Genomic DNA, 14,888 nt, shown 5'->3' on the forward strand with positions numbered 1-14,888 from the left:
CTGACCTTCTGAAAGAGCTGCAGGAGGACATCTCTGGAATAGCCGCCTTGTGACTCAGCTTCCTTCTTGCTCTTCCACTTGAGCTGAAAAGACGGCAGTGGGGGCCACTGTTAAACACTGACTTCTCAACAGGACCAGACCCTGCACCTGAGCTTTATAAACTCAGCAGACACCCCTCTGGCCTTCAAGGCACCAGTGATCTAGGGAGCACCCCCAAGAAATGCATTCCCCTTGGAAAATGGACAGGCAGGAGGCCTGCTCAGCCACAGTCTCAGGGCTCTTACAGAGCCTATAAGATGCTCTCCTTCAAGGGGCCTCAGGGAGGGCTGCCTTGCAGCCTTCAAGGCTAAGAACAGCCTTTCACGACCAGCTCTGATGGGCCATCCTGATGCTCAGGCCTTGGGAAGACGGAAGGATGGCATGTGGGCAGTGGTGTGGCTTCCAGAGATCCAGTGTCCGCACCACAAGCCCCGGTGACCCCAGAAGCATCTCTTCTTGCTGAGAGGAGGCAGTGTGAAGTGGCCCGTGGAGCCTGCAGGGCTCACCTTTAGCTTGGGGGTTTCTTTGTTTTCAGGATTTTTTGCCATTCCTAGAAAATTTAGGAAAATTAGCAAGGTAGAATGTGGAGAGGTTCCCCCAGGGGAGACACAGTCTAGGGCCACAAGGACCTGGCAAAGATCACTCCTGTCCATGGGCAGTGCCCCGCCCTGCTGTGGAGCCTGACAGGGCAAGTAGGAGCAATCCCACCCTTGCCCCCAGCTGCCACCTTAGGGTAGCAGCCCAGCTGCCTGCTGGAGGCCATGATTAGCACTCCACCAACGAGGGGCCATGAATGCCTTCTGGGGGCAAGAGTCAGAGGTATAGACCTCACAGTTCTACTGAAACAAAGGGTCCCAGAGCCTTCCCCTTGCCCTGGTGATCTGCTCCAAAAATAGAGCCAACATAAATGCGGCCAGGAGATCTCAGGCAGAGTGAAAAGCCAATAAGCCCCAGAGAACTGTAAGAAAGGACAGGTGGCATGTGTCCAAGTGGGGTACCCGGAGGGTTCCAGCAGGTAGAAGCTTCCAGATCAACTTCACCGAGCAGCCAGTGTGGCCGCTGTGAGCCACCTCAGAGTGGGAGGCCGGTGTGGGGGCCAGACTCTCACCTGTCAACCTCTGCTCCTGTTCCTGACGTATCTGCTCCCGGATCAGCCTCTGCTGTTCCTCCAGCTGCCGGGAACCCTCTTCTCGCAGGCGTTCGATCTGCAGAGCGGGGGTTGGGGAGGGTGACAATTCTGTGCAGATCCAATTCCAGGTTGGCTCACCTTGCAAAGGTCCCTGGGACGTTCCACCTGCAAGCTAGGCTCAGCAACCTGTGGGTGGGACAGACGACCCAGATCCCACAGGGGAAGGCAGGAAGGGCATGCCCGCCCCAGACACAGCAGCCTCTAGTTGACCAGCCTCTTCCTCCTGAGGATGGTCGCAGGGCCTGGACGCTCACCTCCTGCTCTAGCGTCCTGGCGCTCCCGCTTTCCTCCTCCTCCTCGCTGCCGAGGGCCTGGGCCTGCCGCTCCCTGGCCTCCAGGTCTAGGCACAAGGGTTGAATGACCCAATGTCTGGTTTAAGCAGTTTCCACATGGCCCCAGCCCACCTGGCTCTGGCTGTACCCCAAAGTCTCATGTAGCATGAACCCATCCAGTAATTCTTCCTCCTCCCTCCATGCCCATGTGCTCCCAGATTCATTTCCATTGAGAAAAGTTGTCACAAGGAAGAGTATAGGCTCCAGCTGAGTGGCTGGGGTCTGGAAGAGTTACAGCAGCTCCCACTGACCAAGCTGGTTCTCTGAACAGTGAAGGTGTGGGTGGGTGCTGATGTCAGCAGCCTGGGGCCATGGGTCAGGGCTGCCAGTGGGTGGAGCCGCCGGCCTCTGTTCCTGCGGTTTGGCACCACAGCCTGCAACCTTGCCTTGGCTTCGATGCTCTTTCCCACCACTGTGCTCGAGTTTCCACTGTCTCCTCTACCTGCCCCTCAACTCACATTTACCAAGCCTCACTGCAGACCCAGCTATAGGGACAGAAGCCTCCATGCAAGGACATCACCCCAGGGCCTGGAGCCCTTCCCACCTTCCAAGAGAAACCTGCCTGTGGCTCTGTCCCAGGCCAGCTGCTGCGGCAAATGCTTCTCTCAGGTCTGGGACTCGCTGCTTTCTTTTCTGTTCACTTTACCTACCTAAACTCCAGGTTTATTTGTTTTTGATGGAGGTATGGGGATGGTATATGTACATAATAAATATATGGATGTGAAACAGGCAAGATGAAGGGGAGAAAAATTGAGTGAAGAATGCCTGAACCAATCTTGTGGGGGTAATGAAAATGTTCTAAAATTGATTTAGAGTCATAGTTGCACCATTTGTTAAATTTACTAAAAATCACTGAGTTGTTCACTTGAAATGGGTGGACAATGGGATATACAAAATAATGTCAATAAAGCTGTTTTTCAAAAGGTGAATGTCTGGCTCTCTTTGGATCCTTCTGAGGGGATTTCAGAGTGAGAGCTCTGTGCAGAACTTGGACAAACGACACAGATAAACAACAGCACGGCCAACAAAGACCTGACTGTGCTCGTGCCGTGTAGGTTCAAATCCTGATTCCAGCAGGTTCTTATCTTTTTGGTGCCTTAGCCTCTTTTGTTTATAAAAATAGGTTTCGTAACACCCAGCTCTTTGGACAGTCATGATAATTAAAGGAGGCAGTAAAACATCTGTCACAATGCTTAGCTAATAGCACACCTAGTCATTGTTATTATTCCTCAGACTGTCCTTCAGGAGCCGCCCCTGAGAACGGGGTTCTGTCCAGGACTGGGGCCCAAAGCTCTGAGTGGCTGGAACTGAAGCTACAGGAGCAAAGGTGGCGGAGCTGCACAAAAACAACCCAGGGAAACCGCAGGGCGCCAGCACCACGATGCCGCCTACCGAGCTTTACTTTCTTCCTTCTCTCATCAAGTTTCTGGGTCCTCTCTGCCGCCTGCTTCTTGGCTTTCCTGACCTTGTCATACGCAGCCTGGCAGAAGGAAGAGTCAACAGGGTAACACACACAGCGCCAGGCCTCCTCCCTGGCCCCGCCACTAGCCCTGGAGCTAGTGAGGCAGTCTGGTGACAGTCTCCAGGCGAGGACAGTATGGCCGAGTATAGAGGATGAAGCACACAGTGGTCTCTAAATGTGGGGGACAATTCAGATAGAGGAGGATGTGCTTACCCTGGCGGCAGCATCGGTCAGTACCTCCAAGGCCTGAGAAAGCTGGTGGAAGAGTTCAGCTAAACATAGAGATCAAAAAAGAGAGAGGAGAAAAGTAAAGTTAGACTTGGTGACGGTGTGCTCCCTCAGAAAAGCACCTCAAAGAAGCCACAGGCTGCTGGAAAGGAAGACATCAACAGATGCCCAACCAACAAAGAAGAGTGAGTATATCAGCAATTGATCAGATGCCTTTAACGTGTGAAGTGCAGCCACGGGCCCAGTGCCCAAAGTCAGGCTGCGTGCATTGACCTCCATGGCACTCGCACCACACCCAGGTGGGTTGGGCTTCTCCTCATGCCTAGGAGAGGCTCACCTGCTCTCGGATTATCCGGGTTTTTGTCTGGGTGGCAGGAGAGGGCCTTCTGTCTATATGCCTTCTTCACCTGGAAGAGACAAGATTGGGTTATTCATTCTCTCACCCCAAGACAGACAGGAAAACACTGCTAACGGGATAAGGGAAATCCAGGGAGGGCTCTGCATCGCTACAAGAAGGTTGCCACACTGAAATAGTCATCTCACAACCACAGTGGAGATCTTCAGTGGAAGCAAAGGCTACGGAGGGAGCTGAAGGCTGCCCAGCAGCAGGGTTGGGCCTGCTTCCTGCCGAGCGCCCAGTCTCACCACTGTGGATGTCAGAGGCTCCTGGCAGGGGCAGATTCCCTCTAGCCATCCAGAAACAGGCACTCACACAGTCTTAATGTAATGTAATGTATGCCAGGGCAACATTTCCGCAGGGAAACTTAGCCATCAACATTTTAAATGTACTTTCTCTTTGACTTATTATGGAATTTGGACTTGCAGAAGCATGCCAAAATAAATATACAAGGACACCCACTAAAACATAGTTTATATAAGCCCCAAAGTAAAGCCAACCAAAATCTCCAACAATGGGGAGACTCATTTAAGAAATCATCATAGACAAAAGTCTGTATGTGCTGTCCAGAAATATCTTCAAGTCCTCATTACAAGAAAAAAAACTGATTAAGTATGATGACAAACAGCAAATCATTATGTTCTACACCTGAAACTAATCCAATGTGATGTGTCAATTATACCTCAACTTAAAAAAAACAAAGTATCTTCAAGGTACAGTGCATGAAAAAAACAAGGCTTAGAACAGTATATGTTAATATGACAATTTGGGGGTTAAAAATAAATCAAAAATAAAAGAAATGTAAATAGTTAGAAACACTCGAGCATGTGCAAGCCTTTGTTTTCCTGTTTTCCCTCACAGCAATCACAAGAAACAGTGGTTTCTTTTGGAGAGAAGCTGAAAGTGGAGGGGAAAGAAACATTCACTTCTCATTGTATACTTTTCTGTAGTTCTACTTTTCAAACCTTAAACTAGTTCTTTATTATTATTTTTTATTGATAACAGGGGTTATCTTGGTGGGGAAGCTATGGTCTATTTTTAGTTTTCATCTTTGTACCTCTTTATTAAAAAGAAAATAAGTATTATTTTTTATATTAGTAAAAATAAATAAACATAGCTACCAAGGTTCTCTTTTGTATATTTCCCACTCATAAGGGAAAGCAGAGCACAAAACCCAGAAATCCTCTGCTTTCTGAGGCCTTGCCCTCACTCTGCCTGTATACGTTACCTACTGCTCAAATCTCTTGGGAAGAGAAGCCTCTAGCCCAGAACCGCCACCAGTAGCTAAGCAGACTGGCTCTCCAGGCTTCCTACAGGGAACCAATAAACATTTCAATCCAAAGTGTGCTAGAAAAGGGCCTTCAGAGGCAAGCAGCCAGCACCCCCAGGGGAGGGTCTGTGGCCCAGTGCCCCCCGCACCTTCGGCTACACCTAGCCCAGGACCACTGGGGTGTGCTGCCACCTGCTGGGCCAGAGCTAGAAGCACACCTTCACTTGCCGGGGCAAGCAAGCCCATCTACTAACAGCTCTCCTGGCTGAGCCTGAGGAAGCAGGAACCACTCCCAGCACAGGCTTTGGGCAGAAAGTGTAAAAGTCCCTCCCTGCCCCCTAACCTTCTCAACTGCCCACCTATGTTCACTTCCTCACCCCAACCTAGGTCTTCACCAACAATAAGTAATGACAACAATAACAAAACCCAGCTTTTTTTTCACTATTTGTTGTTCAGTCACTCAGTCGAGTCTGACTCTTTGCCAGCCCATGGACTGCAGCTCACCAGGCTTCTCTGTCCTTCACTATCTCAAACCCATATCCATTGACTCTATGATGCCATCCAACCATCTCATCCTGTCGCCTTCTTCTCCTCATTAAAAAATAATAATAAGGGAAGAGGAGGTGATAGTTTCATAGTCTTACATCTGACATGTCATCTTTTACTCTTGAGGCAACTTATTTGTCATTCCTCCCTTTACTCTTTCTTTTCCCTTCTCCATTTATGCCTAGGGCCTTATTTCTTTTTTACTTTAAACCAAGCCTTTATTATGTATTCTTTATATTTGCAGGCTTCCCCCATGGCTCAGTAGTTAAAAAAATCCTCCTGCCAATGTAGAAGACCAAGCGTCTTTTGTTTCTTCAATAAGTAAAGCAATACAAAAGTATATAAGGAGAGAGAGAACTAAAAAGCTACTGTTGTTTCCCTATTTCCCCAGCCCTCTTTTCCAAGTCCTTCCCCCTGATCATTCCAACAAACAGAAGTCTTTGGGGTCTTGTTTCTGCCTCTCTGCCCCCACCTCTCCTCTCTCTGATCCCAGGCGCTGTGGCTGAACTGGCTGAGAGGAAGAGGAAGGGAGAACAGGGTGTCTCTTGCCTCAATTTGCAACACTGCCCTCAGGACCAGGATTAGCAGTCCTGCCCTACAAAGGCTGAATTTTGTGGAAGATGGTTTCTTTTGTATCATGGAGCTCTTTTAAAGTGTTACGTGTTCGTGTTCTTTTTTGTAAATGCGAGAAAGGACAATAAGAGGGAGGGGAGGAGTAAGAAGGAATAGTAGGAAAGCAAAATAAGAGGCAAGAGGGGGCTAGGTGGTAGAACACTCTTCATTTTCTTTTCTTTCTTTAGAGAATGCTTTATAGTTTTTTATTCTAAAGGAATGATATTAAATAGCTTTCTGTTTTATATTTCATTTTAATGCTCTATATCAGAAAGTTGTTTTTTTTTTTACTTAAACAGGAAAATTGTTCAAACAAAAAAACTAGTTATATAATAATAGGAAATTACTCTACATATATTAGTCTGTTTTCTCATCAATTCTCTTTCCAGAATATGTTCCTTCGACAAATGTCTTTACCAGTCTCATCAGATTTCATTTGAAGCAACAGTATAACTAGACCAAGGTCACCTCACTCCCCATCTGGGTGGACCCTCATTTTACTCCCACCCCTCCAGCCTCCCACACACTCAACATCTATAACCAAACACAACTGCCCCAATCAACTTGATGTATCCTGAACCCCTTTCCACTCAAGGCCTAGCCTGGGCCTCCATTTCCAAATCACCCCTTAAAGGTGTGAGGAGTTGAACATTCTGTATTTCAAAATCCTACTGGAAAAAATTACCGGTCTCATGCAGTGGCCTGATGAGTAAGGGGAGAGGTGAGGTAAGAAAGTCAAGGTCATGCTGGTATTCATTCTTAGAGAGCAATGTCTACAGATAGGAGGGAAGCTCTCTGAGAGCCCCTTGGTACAGCACCAAATCTACCCCACCTCCTGGGTCCACTTCTGGAGCATGGAGGATACGGAAGGACTGAGCTGAAGCTGGTAATACAGAGAATAATCGGGAATTTCCCTGACACTGAAGAGGAAGGACACTGCTTAGCAAGGAAAATGGCTGTGAAAACAATGAATACTACAGTTGTAAGATGCCTGTAAGTGAGGTCCCTTAGAGTGGAAAAAAAAAAAAGAGAGAGGAGTTAATTTTAGCCTTAAAGGCCTCACATAGGAGATAACATCTGAGCTGGATCTGAAAGGTGAGTAATAGTTCTTCAAGCAGAGCCAGAAAGGGCATTCAAGACAGAGGGTGTGGAAGAACCTGACTTCCTTCCCTTCAAGCCCCAGATCAGCTCAGAGGAGAAATATGTTTTCCTTTAATGAGGAAAAGGTACTGAGAACAGAAAAGGACATGAAAAAGCAGAGATGCAGTTGCAATAAAACATGGAAGTAAAAATAATGTTTTTGTCAAAGAATATTTTAATTAAAAAAAAAAAAAAAAAAAAACCTTTGACCAAAGAAAAGTAACAGAAAAAACCAGGAAAAGAATAAAATTCACACAAACAAGTTTTAAAAACACAAACTTGGGATGAAGAAATGCTAGGGAGCAAGGGCACATATAAAGGCAAAGAAATGCAAACTGGCCTGAGAAGAGAAACAGCGCTAAAGGTAACTCAGGTGTGACTCTGAAAATAAAGAAACTCAGCATGATTCATAAGGTGTGTGTGATTCATAAAACAGAGAGTGGACCAATCAGAAGGAAAAGCCCCACAGTGCTTGAACAGGGCCAGATGTGGAAAGCCTTCTAAGATCAAAAGTAATGAATCAGGATGAATGACTAAAGAGGCTTTAGGGGTCTCCAAGCCCAAAGAATTTGAACCCCAAAGTTCACTTTGAGCTAATGAAAGTTTGTCGTGAAGCACAAAGACAAGATTAATGGAACATATAAGCATGGCCAAGAAACAAACAGTAATAAATGTAAAAATTCAATGTATGGTAAAAAGTATTATTAAAATCCAACATAGTGAGTGAAAAAAGTTAGTTCTTCATCTCAAGCCATATACCAAAATAATTCCAGATAGATTAAAAACAAAAAAACCTCAATAAAAAAAATGAAACTAAAAGAACCTAAAGAAAGAAAATGATGGGACTATTAATCTACCTTTAGTGTGGGGAAGAAATTCCTAAGCATTAAAGCAAGGGAAGGAATCACACATACATGCACACACATGTATATGTACACAAAATGAATGGATTTACAATGAAAATTTTTTAATTTAAGCAAAAAATCATAGACAAAATTAAAAGATGAGGGGGGTGGGAGGGAGGCCCAAGAGGGAGGGGCTATATATATACTTATAGCTGATTCACACTGATGTACAGTAGAAATCAACATAACATTGTAAAGCAATTATCCTCCAATTAAATATAAAAAAGAAGTTTTAAAAAAAAAAGGACAAAGGAAATGATAACTGAGAGAAGTATGTGCATGACATCTTTACTATGCAAAGAAGCCATGCAGGAAAAAAAACACAAGAAAAAGACAAACTACAAGAAAACAGAGAACACGAACAGAGAGTCATAGAATATAAACGGCTGACACGAAAAATGTTCAGCCTTACACATAAAAGTTAAGTCCTTTTCACCTCTCAGCTGACAACAAGGAAAACAAAGGATGGTATTTAATGTTGGTGGCTTTGTGGTGAATATGTAAATTAACACAATGATTCTGGTCTGTTTGGGTTTTTTTTGTCTGCACCCCGTGGCTTGCGGGATCTTAGTTCCCTGACTAGAGATCAAAGCCCTGCTCCCTACCCGCTGCAGTAGAAGAGCAGAGCCCTACCACTGGACTGCCAAGGAATTTCTTATACAATGATTCTGGAAAGTAATCTAGCAGTATATATCAGGAAGCTTTGAAAAGTGCAGACCCTTTGATCCAGCAAGGCCTTTTCTAAAGAAATACTTAGAAGTTTATACAGTATTTATAAACATTGCTGTTCATTATAGCATATTTATAAAAGAAAAAGTCAGAAATAATCTACATTCCAAGATGGTTGCTAGCACCTATCATGTAGCAAGCTCTTTTTGAAATGCTTTATATACAGTAACTTACTTTTTTTTTTTTTTTTGAGGATAAAAAGGAGCTATTTATTTGTTAATGAAAAGAAAAATAGGTGAAAGATATAAACAGATATTTTACCAAGAAGACATACAGATGGAAAATAAACCATGTGGAAAAAGAAAGATCAACATCATAATTCTTTGCTGCTGCTAAGTCGCTTCAGTCATGTACGACTCTGTGCGACCCCAGAGACGGCAGCCCACCAGGCTCCCCGTCCCTGGGATTCTCCAGGCAAGAACACTGGAGTGGGTTGCCATTTCCTTCTCCAACACATGAAAGTGAAAAGTGAAATCGAAGTCATTCAGTCGTGTCCGATTCTTTGTGACCCCATGGACTGCAGCCTACCAGGCTCCTCCATCCATGGAATTTTCCAGGCAAGAGTACTGGAGTGGGGTGCCATTGCCTTCTCCTACAGTAACTTACTTAACTCTATTATTTTAAAATAGGATTTCTCTCCTTTAAAAAAAAAATCTATTTTATTTATTTAGCTTTGTCGGGTCTTAGTTGCAGCATATGGGATCTCTTGGTTGTGGCATGTGAACTCTTAGTTGGGGCAAGCAAACTTTAGCTGTGGCGTGAGAGATCCAGTTCCCTGACCAGGGATCAAACCTGGGGCCCCTGCATTGGGAACACAGAGTCTTAGCCACTGGATCACCACGAAGTCCCAGTAACTTACATAACTCTTAACACCTCCCTATGAGGTAGAAATTACTATCCTCATTTTACAAATGAGAAAACTGTGACATAATGAAGCAATCATTATGATACTGAAAGTCCATTCAATGAAAAACTATGCAATCATTATTTCAGACAATAACTGTTCTATTCTAGCCATATACCATAGGGAAAACTGTGGCTCCCAATCACCCCTGCCATCAAAGAAGGAACTGGGAGTCTAGACTTCCATCCTCACCAGCTGTAACAAAGCACCCCAAACCTTTTGCCAGAGTGGTGTCAGAGAAGGCCAAGAAGGGACTTGACACTCACTAGGTGAAAATATAAAAATATTTCCGAAAGACAGCATTATAATTGACATTTACTTTTCACAGTGAGCTGTATTACACAAGCTCACTGTGTAATCACATCAAGAAAAAAAAAAAAATTGTTCAAACAAACAAACATAATTAGCCAGAGCAATTAGACAAGGTAAAGAAATAAAAGGCACCCAGGACTTCCATGGTGGTCCAGTGGGTAAGAATCCACCTTGCAACGCAAGGGACATGGGACTGATCCCTAGTCAGGGAACTAAGATCCCACATGCTGTGGAGCAACTAAGCCTGTGCACCACTGAAGAAGGAATTCATAGGGCCTGGACTCCATCTTAGGCCTGTTCATGCTGATCATGCTCGGGCACCTTTCCAATGGACTCTGAACTCTGTTTCAGTTCAGTTCAGTTCAGTCACTCAGTCGTGTCCGACTCTCCTCGACCCCATGAATCGCAGCATGCCAGGCCTCCCTGTCCATCACCAACTCCCGGAGTTCACTCAGACTCACATCCATCGAGTCAGTAATGCCATCCAGCCATCTCATCCTCTGTCGTCTTCTCCTCTTGCCCCCAATCCCTCCCAGCATCAGAGTCTTTTCCAATGAGTCAACTCTTCGCATGAGGTGGCCAAAGTACTGGAGTTTCAGCTTCAGCATCATTCCCTCCAAAGAAATTCCAGGGCTGATCTCCTTCAGAATGGACTGGTTGGGTCTCCTTGCAGTCCAAGGGACTCTCAAGAGTCTTCTCCAACACCACACTTCAAAAGCATCAATTCTTCGGCTCTCAGCCTTCTTCACAGTCCAACTCTCACATCCATACATGACCACAGGAAAAACCATAGCCTTGACTAGACGGACCTTTGTTGGCAAAGTAATGTCTCTGCTTTTGAATATGCTATCTAGATTGGTCATAACTTTCCTTCCAAGGAGTAAGCGTCTTTTAATTTCATGGCTGCAGTCACCATCTGCAGTGATGAACTATGTTTAGTGCCTATGAAAACAGCAACAGAAGGATAAGACCCCCTCCAGACAGGGGAACCTTGAAGATCGTATCTAGGTTACTCATTGCCTAAAAGAAACATACACTAATCACCCCTTCCTCCAGACAGGCCATAAATTTTTCTGTATCTATCGGAGTGTAACCTCGGGTTTATTGATTATTGGCTAATTGTTTGACTGTTTGAGCACATGAGCACATAGCGCGTGAATGATGGGGTTATTGGGATTGTATTTTCCTTGGTTTATGTAAGTCTCAAGGAATTTGGAGTGGAAGGGTTCAGACACGTACACATGGGGTATAAAAGATTTTTACAAATGCTGGTCGGAGTCCTTGGCTAAGAGGAGACTCTGCCTTGGGCCCACCGGTGTAATAAACTGCACTCCACTATCTGCACTGTCCTTCTGAGTGAGTTTGTTTCCCGGAACGTGTGGCTGCTGCTAAGTCACTTCAGTCGTGTCCGACTCTGTGCGACCCCATAGACGGCAGCCCACCAGGCTCCCCCATCCCTGGGATTCTCCAGGCAAGAACGCTGGAGTGGGTTGCCATTTCCTTCTCCAATGCATGAAAGTGAAAAGTGAAAGTGAAGTCGCTCAGTCGTGTCCGACCCTCAGCGACCCCATGGACTGCAGCCTTCCAGGCTCCTCCATCCAAGGGATTTTCCATGCAAGAGTACTGGAGTGGGGTGCCATTGCCTTCTTCGGGAACGTGTGGCTACAACACCACAACTACTGAACTCACTCAAGATCACAAAGGATCCTAGCATGACACAACAAAGATCCCACGTGCCACAACTAAGACCCAAAACAGTCAAATAAATAAACTTTTTTAAAAAGAAAGAAACAAAATGTATCCAAATCAAAAAGGAAGAAGTAAAACTGTCATTACTTGCAGATGACATACCATATATAGAAAACCCTAAAGAGTTCACCAAAAAACTGTTAGAATAAAAGAATTCAGTAAAGTTTGAAGGATACAAAATCAATACACAAAGGTCTGTTGCATTTCTATACTCTAACAATGAACTATCAGAAAAGAGAAATTAAGAAAACAATTCCATTTACAATTTCATCAAAAAGAATAAAATAACTAGAAATAAATTTAGCCAAGAAGGTGAAAAACCTGTACACCAAAACTATAAGATACCGATTAAAGAAGTTGAAGAAGACCAAGTAAGAGGAAAGATATTCCAAGCTCATGGTTTCAAAGAATTAATACTACTAAAATGTCTTTACTACCCTAAGCAATCTGTGGATTCAATGCAATCCATATCAAAATTCCAAGAGCATTTTCACTAAAAAATTTTTAAAAATCCTAAAATGTTTATGGAGCCACAGAACACCCCAAATAGGCAAAGCAATCTTGAGAAAGAAGAACAAAGCTAGAAGCATCATACGTCCTGATTTCAAACTATATTACAAAGCTATAGTAATCAAAACTGTATGGTACTGGCATAAAAACAGACATCTCCATTAATGGAACAGAACAGACAGCTGAGAAATAAACCAACACGTATACAGTCAATTAGTTTACAACACAGGAGCCAAGACTATGCTATGGGGAAAGAACAGTCTCCTTAATAAATAGTTTTGGAGTGGGGAGGAATAAACTAGGAACTTGGGATTCACATACACACACTACTGTACATAAAAAAACCAACAAGGAGCTACTATAGAGCACAGGGAACTTATCCTATAATAACCTACAGGGGTAAAGAATCTGAAAAAGAGAAATATATGTATACGGAAAATTGAATCACTTTGCTCTCCACCGGAAACTAACACAACATTTAAATCAACTATGTGCCAATAAAATTTTTCTTCAATAAAATTTTAAAAAATAAAAAATACTGTTAGGGAAACTAGGTAGTCACATGCAAAAGAATTAAACTGGATCACTATCTTACACATACACAAAAATAACTCGAAGTGGATTAAAGACTTGAACGTAAGACATGAAATCATAAAACTTCAAGCAGAATACATGGAAATTAGGCTCCTTAACACTAGTCCTGACAATGATTTCTTGTTTTTTCTGGATTTGAGAGCAAAAGCAAAAGCAACAAACAAAAGCAAAAACTAAACAAGTGGGACTACATCAAACTAAAAAGCTTCAGCAAATCAACAAAATAAAAAGGCAAACTATGGAATCAGAGAAAATATTTGCAAATCATATATCTGATAAGGGGTTAATAAAAAGACCCAAAATAAACAACAAAAAAACCAATGTCATTAACAGATAGGCAGAAGATCTGAATAGACATTTTTTCCAAGGAAGATATACAGATGGCCAATGGGTACATGAAAAGATGTTCAACATCTAACCATCAGGCAAATGCAAATCAAAACTACAATAAGATACTATTAATACCTTACACGTGTTAGTATAGCTATTGTCAAAAAACAGAATGTGAGGATGTGGAGAAAGTGATCCCAGTTATACTACTGCTGCTGCTGCTAAGTTGCTTCAGTCGTGTCCGACTCTGTGCGACTCCATAGACGGCAGCCCACCAGGCTCTCCTGTCCCTGGGATTCTCCAGGCAAGAACACTGGAGTAAGTTGCCATTTCCTTCTCTACTGGTGCAGCCACTACAAAAAACTGTATAGAGATTCCTCAAAAAATTCAAAATAGAACTACCAGGAATTCCCCGGAAGTCCAGTGGTTAGAACCCCACACTTTCACTGTCAAGGGCCAGGGATCGATCCCTGGTTGGGGAACAAAGATCCCACAGGCTGTGTGGCGTGGCCCAAATAAATATGAAAAAGATAAAAACAGAACTATCAAATGATCCAGCAATTCCACTTCTGAGTATTTATCCAAAAGAAATGAAAACACTAACTTGAAAATATAGTGCACCCTCATGTTCACTGAAGCATTATTTACTGTAGCCAAGACATGAAAGCAACCTAAGTGTCTTATGATGGATGAATGGACAAAGAAAATGTGAGATTATACATTCAGTTCAGTTCAGTTCAGTCGCTCAGTCGTGTCCGACTCTGCGACCCCATGAACTGCAGCACGCCAGGCCTCCCTGTCCATCACCAACTCCTGGAGTTTACCCAAACTCATGTCCATTGAGTCAGTGATGCCATCCAACCATCTCATCCTCTGTCATCCCCTTCTCCTCCTGCCCTCAATCTTTCCCAGCATCAGGGTCTTTTCCAATGAGTCAACTCTTCACATCAGGTGGCCAAAGTATTGGAGTTTCAGCCTCAACATCAGTCCTTCCAATGAACACCCAGAACTGATCTCCTTTAGGATGGACTGGTCGGATCTCCTTGCAGTCCAAAGGACTCTCAAGAGTCTTCTCCAACACCACAGGTCAAAAGCATCAATTCTTCAGCACTCAGCTTTCTTCACAGTCCAACTCTCGCATCCACACATGACTACTGGAAAAACCATAGCCTTGACTAGACGGACCTTTGTTGACAAAGTAATGTCTCTGCTTTTTAATATGCTGTCTAGGTTGGTCATAACTTTCCTTCCAAGGAGTAAGCGTCTTTTAATTTCATGGAGATTATACATACACATACACACACACACACACTCAGATAGATATACTCAATGAAATATTACTCAGCTATAAAAATGGAAATCTTGCCATCAGTGACAATATGGATGGACTTTGATGGCATTATGCTGAGTGTCAATGAGTCAGAGAAAAATACCATATAATCTCATATACCTGTGGAATCTAAAAAACAAACAAGAAACAACTCATAGAGAACAGATTGCCCCAGAGCAGGCAGTTGGCAGAATGGGGTAGCGAAATGGGTGAAGGGGATTAAAAGGTATAAATTTCCAGTTATAAAACAAATAGCCATGGGGATAAAATGTATAGCATGGCAACTATAGTTAGTTGTTGTTGTTTACTT

At 43.7% G+C, this 14,888-nt stretch overlaps 1 protein-coding gene across 2 annotated transcripts in view; it reads right to left on the reverse strand.

Annotated features, from left to right (window-relative positions):
* Nucleotides 1-14,888, reverse strand: part of DNAJC17 (DnaJ heat shock protein family (Hsp40) member C17) — a 30,720-nt gene that overhangs the window by 6,691 nt on the left and 9,141 nt on the right. Inside the window, exons 2-8 of one of the 2 annotated variants that reach the window (XM_027553561.1) lie at nucleotides 3,588-3,657; nucleotides 3,236-3,294; nucleotides 2,953-3,040; nucleotides 1,483-1,568; nucleotides 1,148-1,244; nucleotides 546-589; nucleotides 6-83 (exon numbers count right to left, since the gene is read on the reverse strand). In XM_027553561.1, coding sequence (XP_027409362.1) covers nucleotides 6-83; nucleotides 546-589; nucleotides 1,148-1,244; nucleotides 1,483-1,568; nucleotides 2,953-3,040; nucleotides 3,236-3,294; nucleotides 3,588-3,657 — 522 coding nt within the window. The remainder of the gene's footprint in view (nucleotides 1-5; nucleotides 84-545; nucleotides 590-1,147; nucleotides 1,245-1,482; nucleotides 1,569-2,952; nucleotides 3,041-3,235; nucleotides 3,295-3,587; nucleotides 3,658-14,888) is intronic. The other variant, XM_027553562.1, reaches the window with a different exon arrangement.

This window comes from Bos indicus x Bos taurus, chromosome 10 (genome assembly GCF_003369695.1).
Source record: "Bos indicus x Bos taurus breed Angus x Brahman F1 hybrid chromosome 10, Bos_hybrid_MaternalHap_v2.0, whole genome shotgun sequence".
Classification (NCBI taxonomy): Eukaryota; Metazoa; Chordata; class Mammalia; order Artiodactyla; family Bovidae; genus Bos; species Bos indicus x Bos taurus.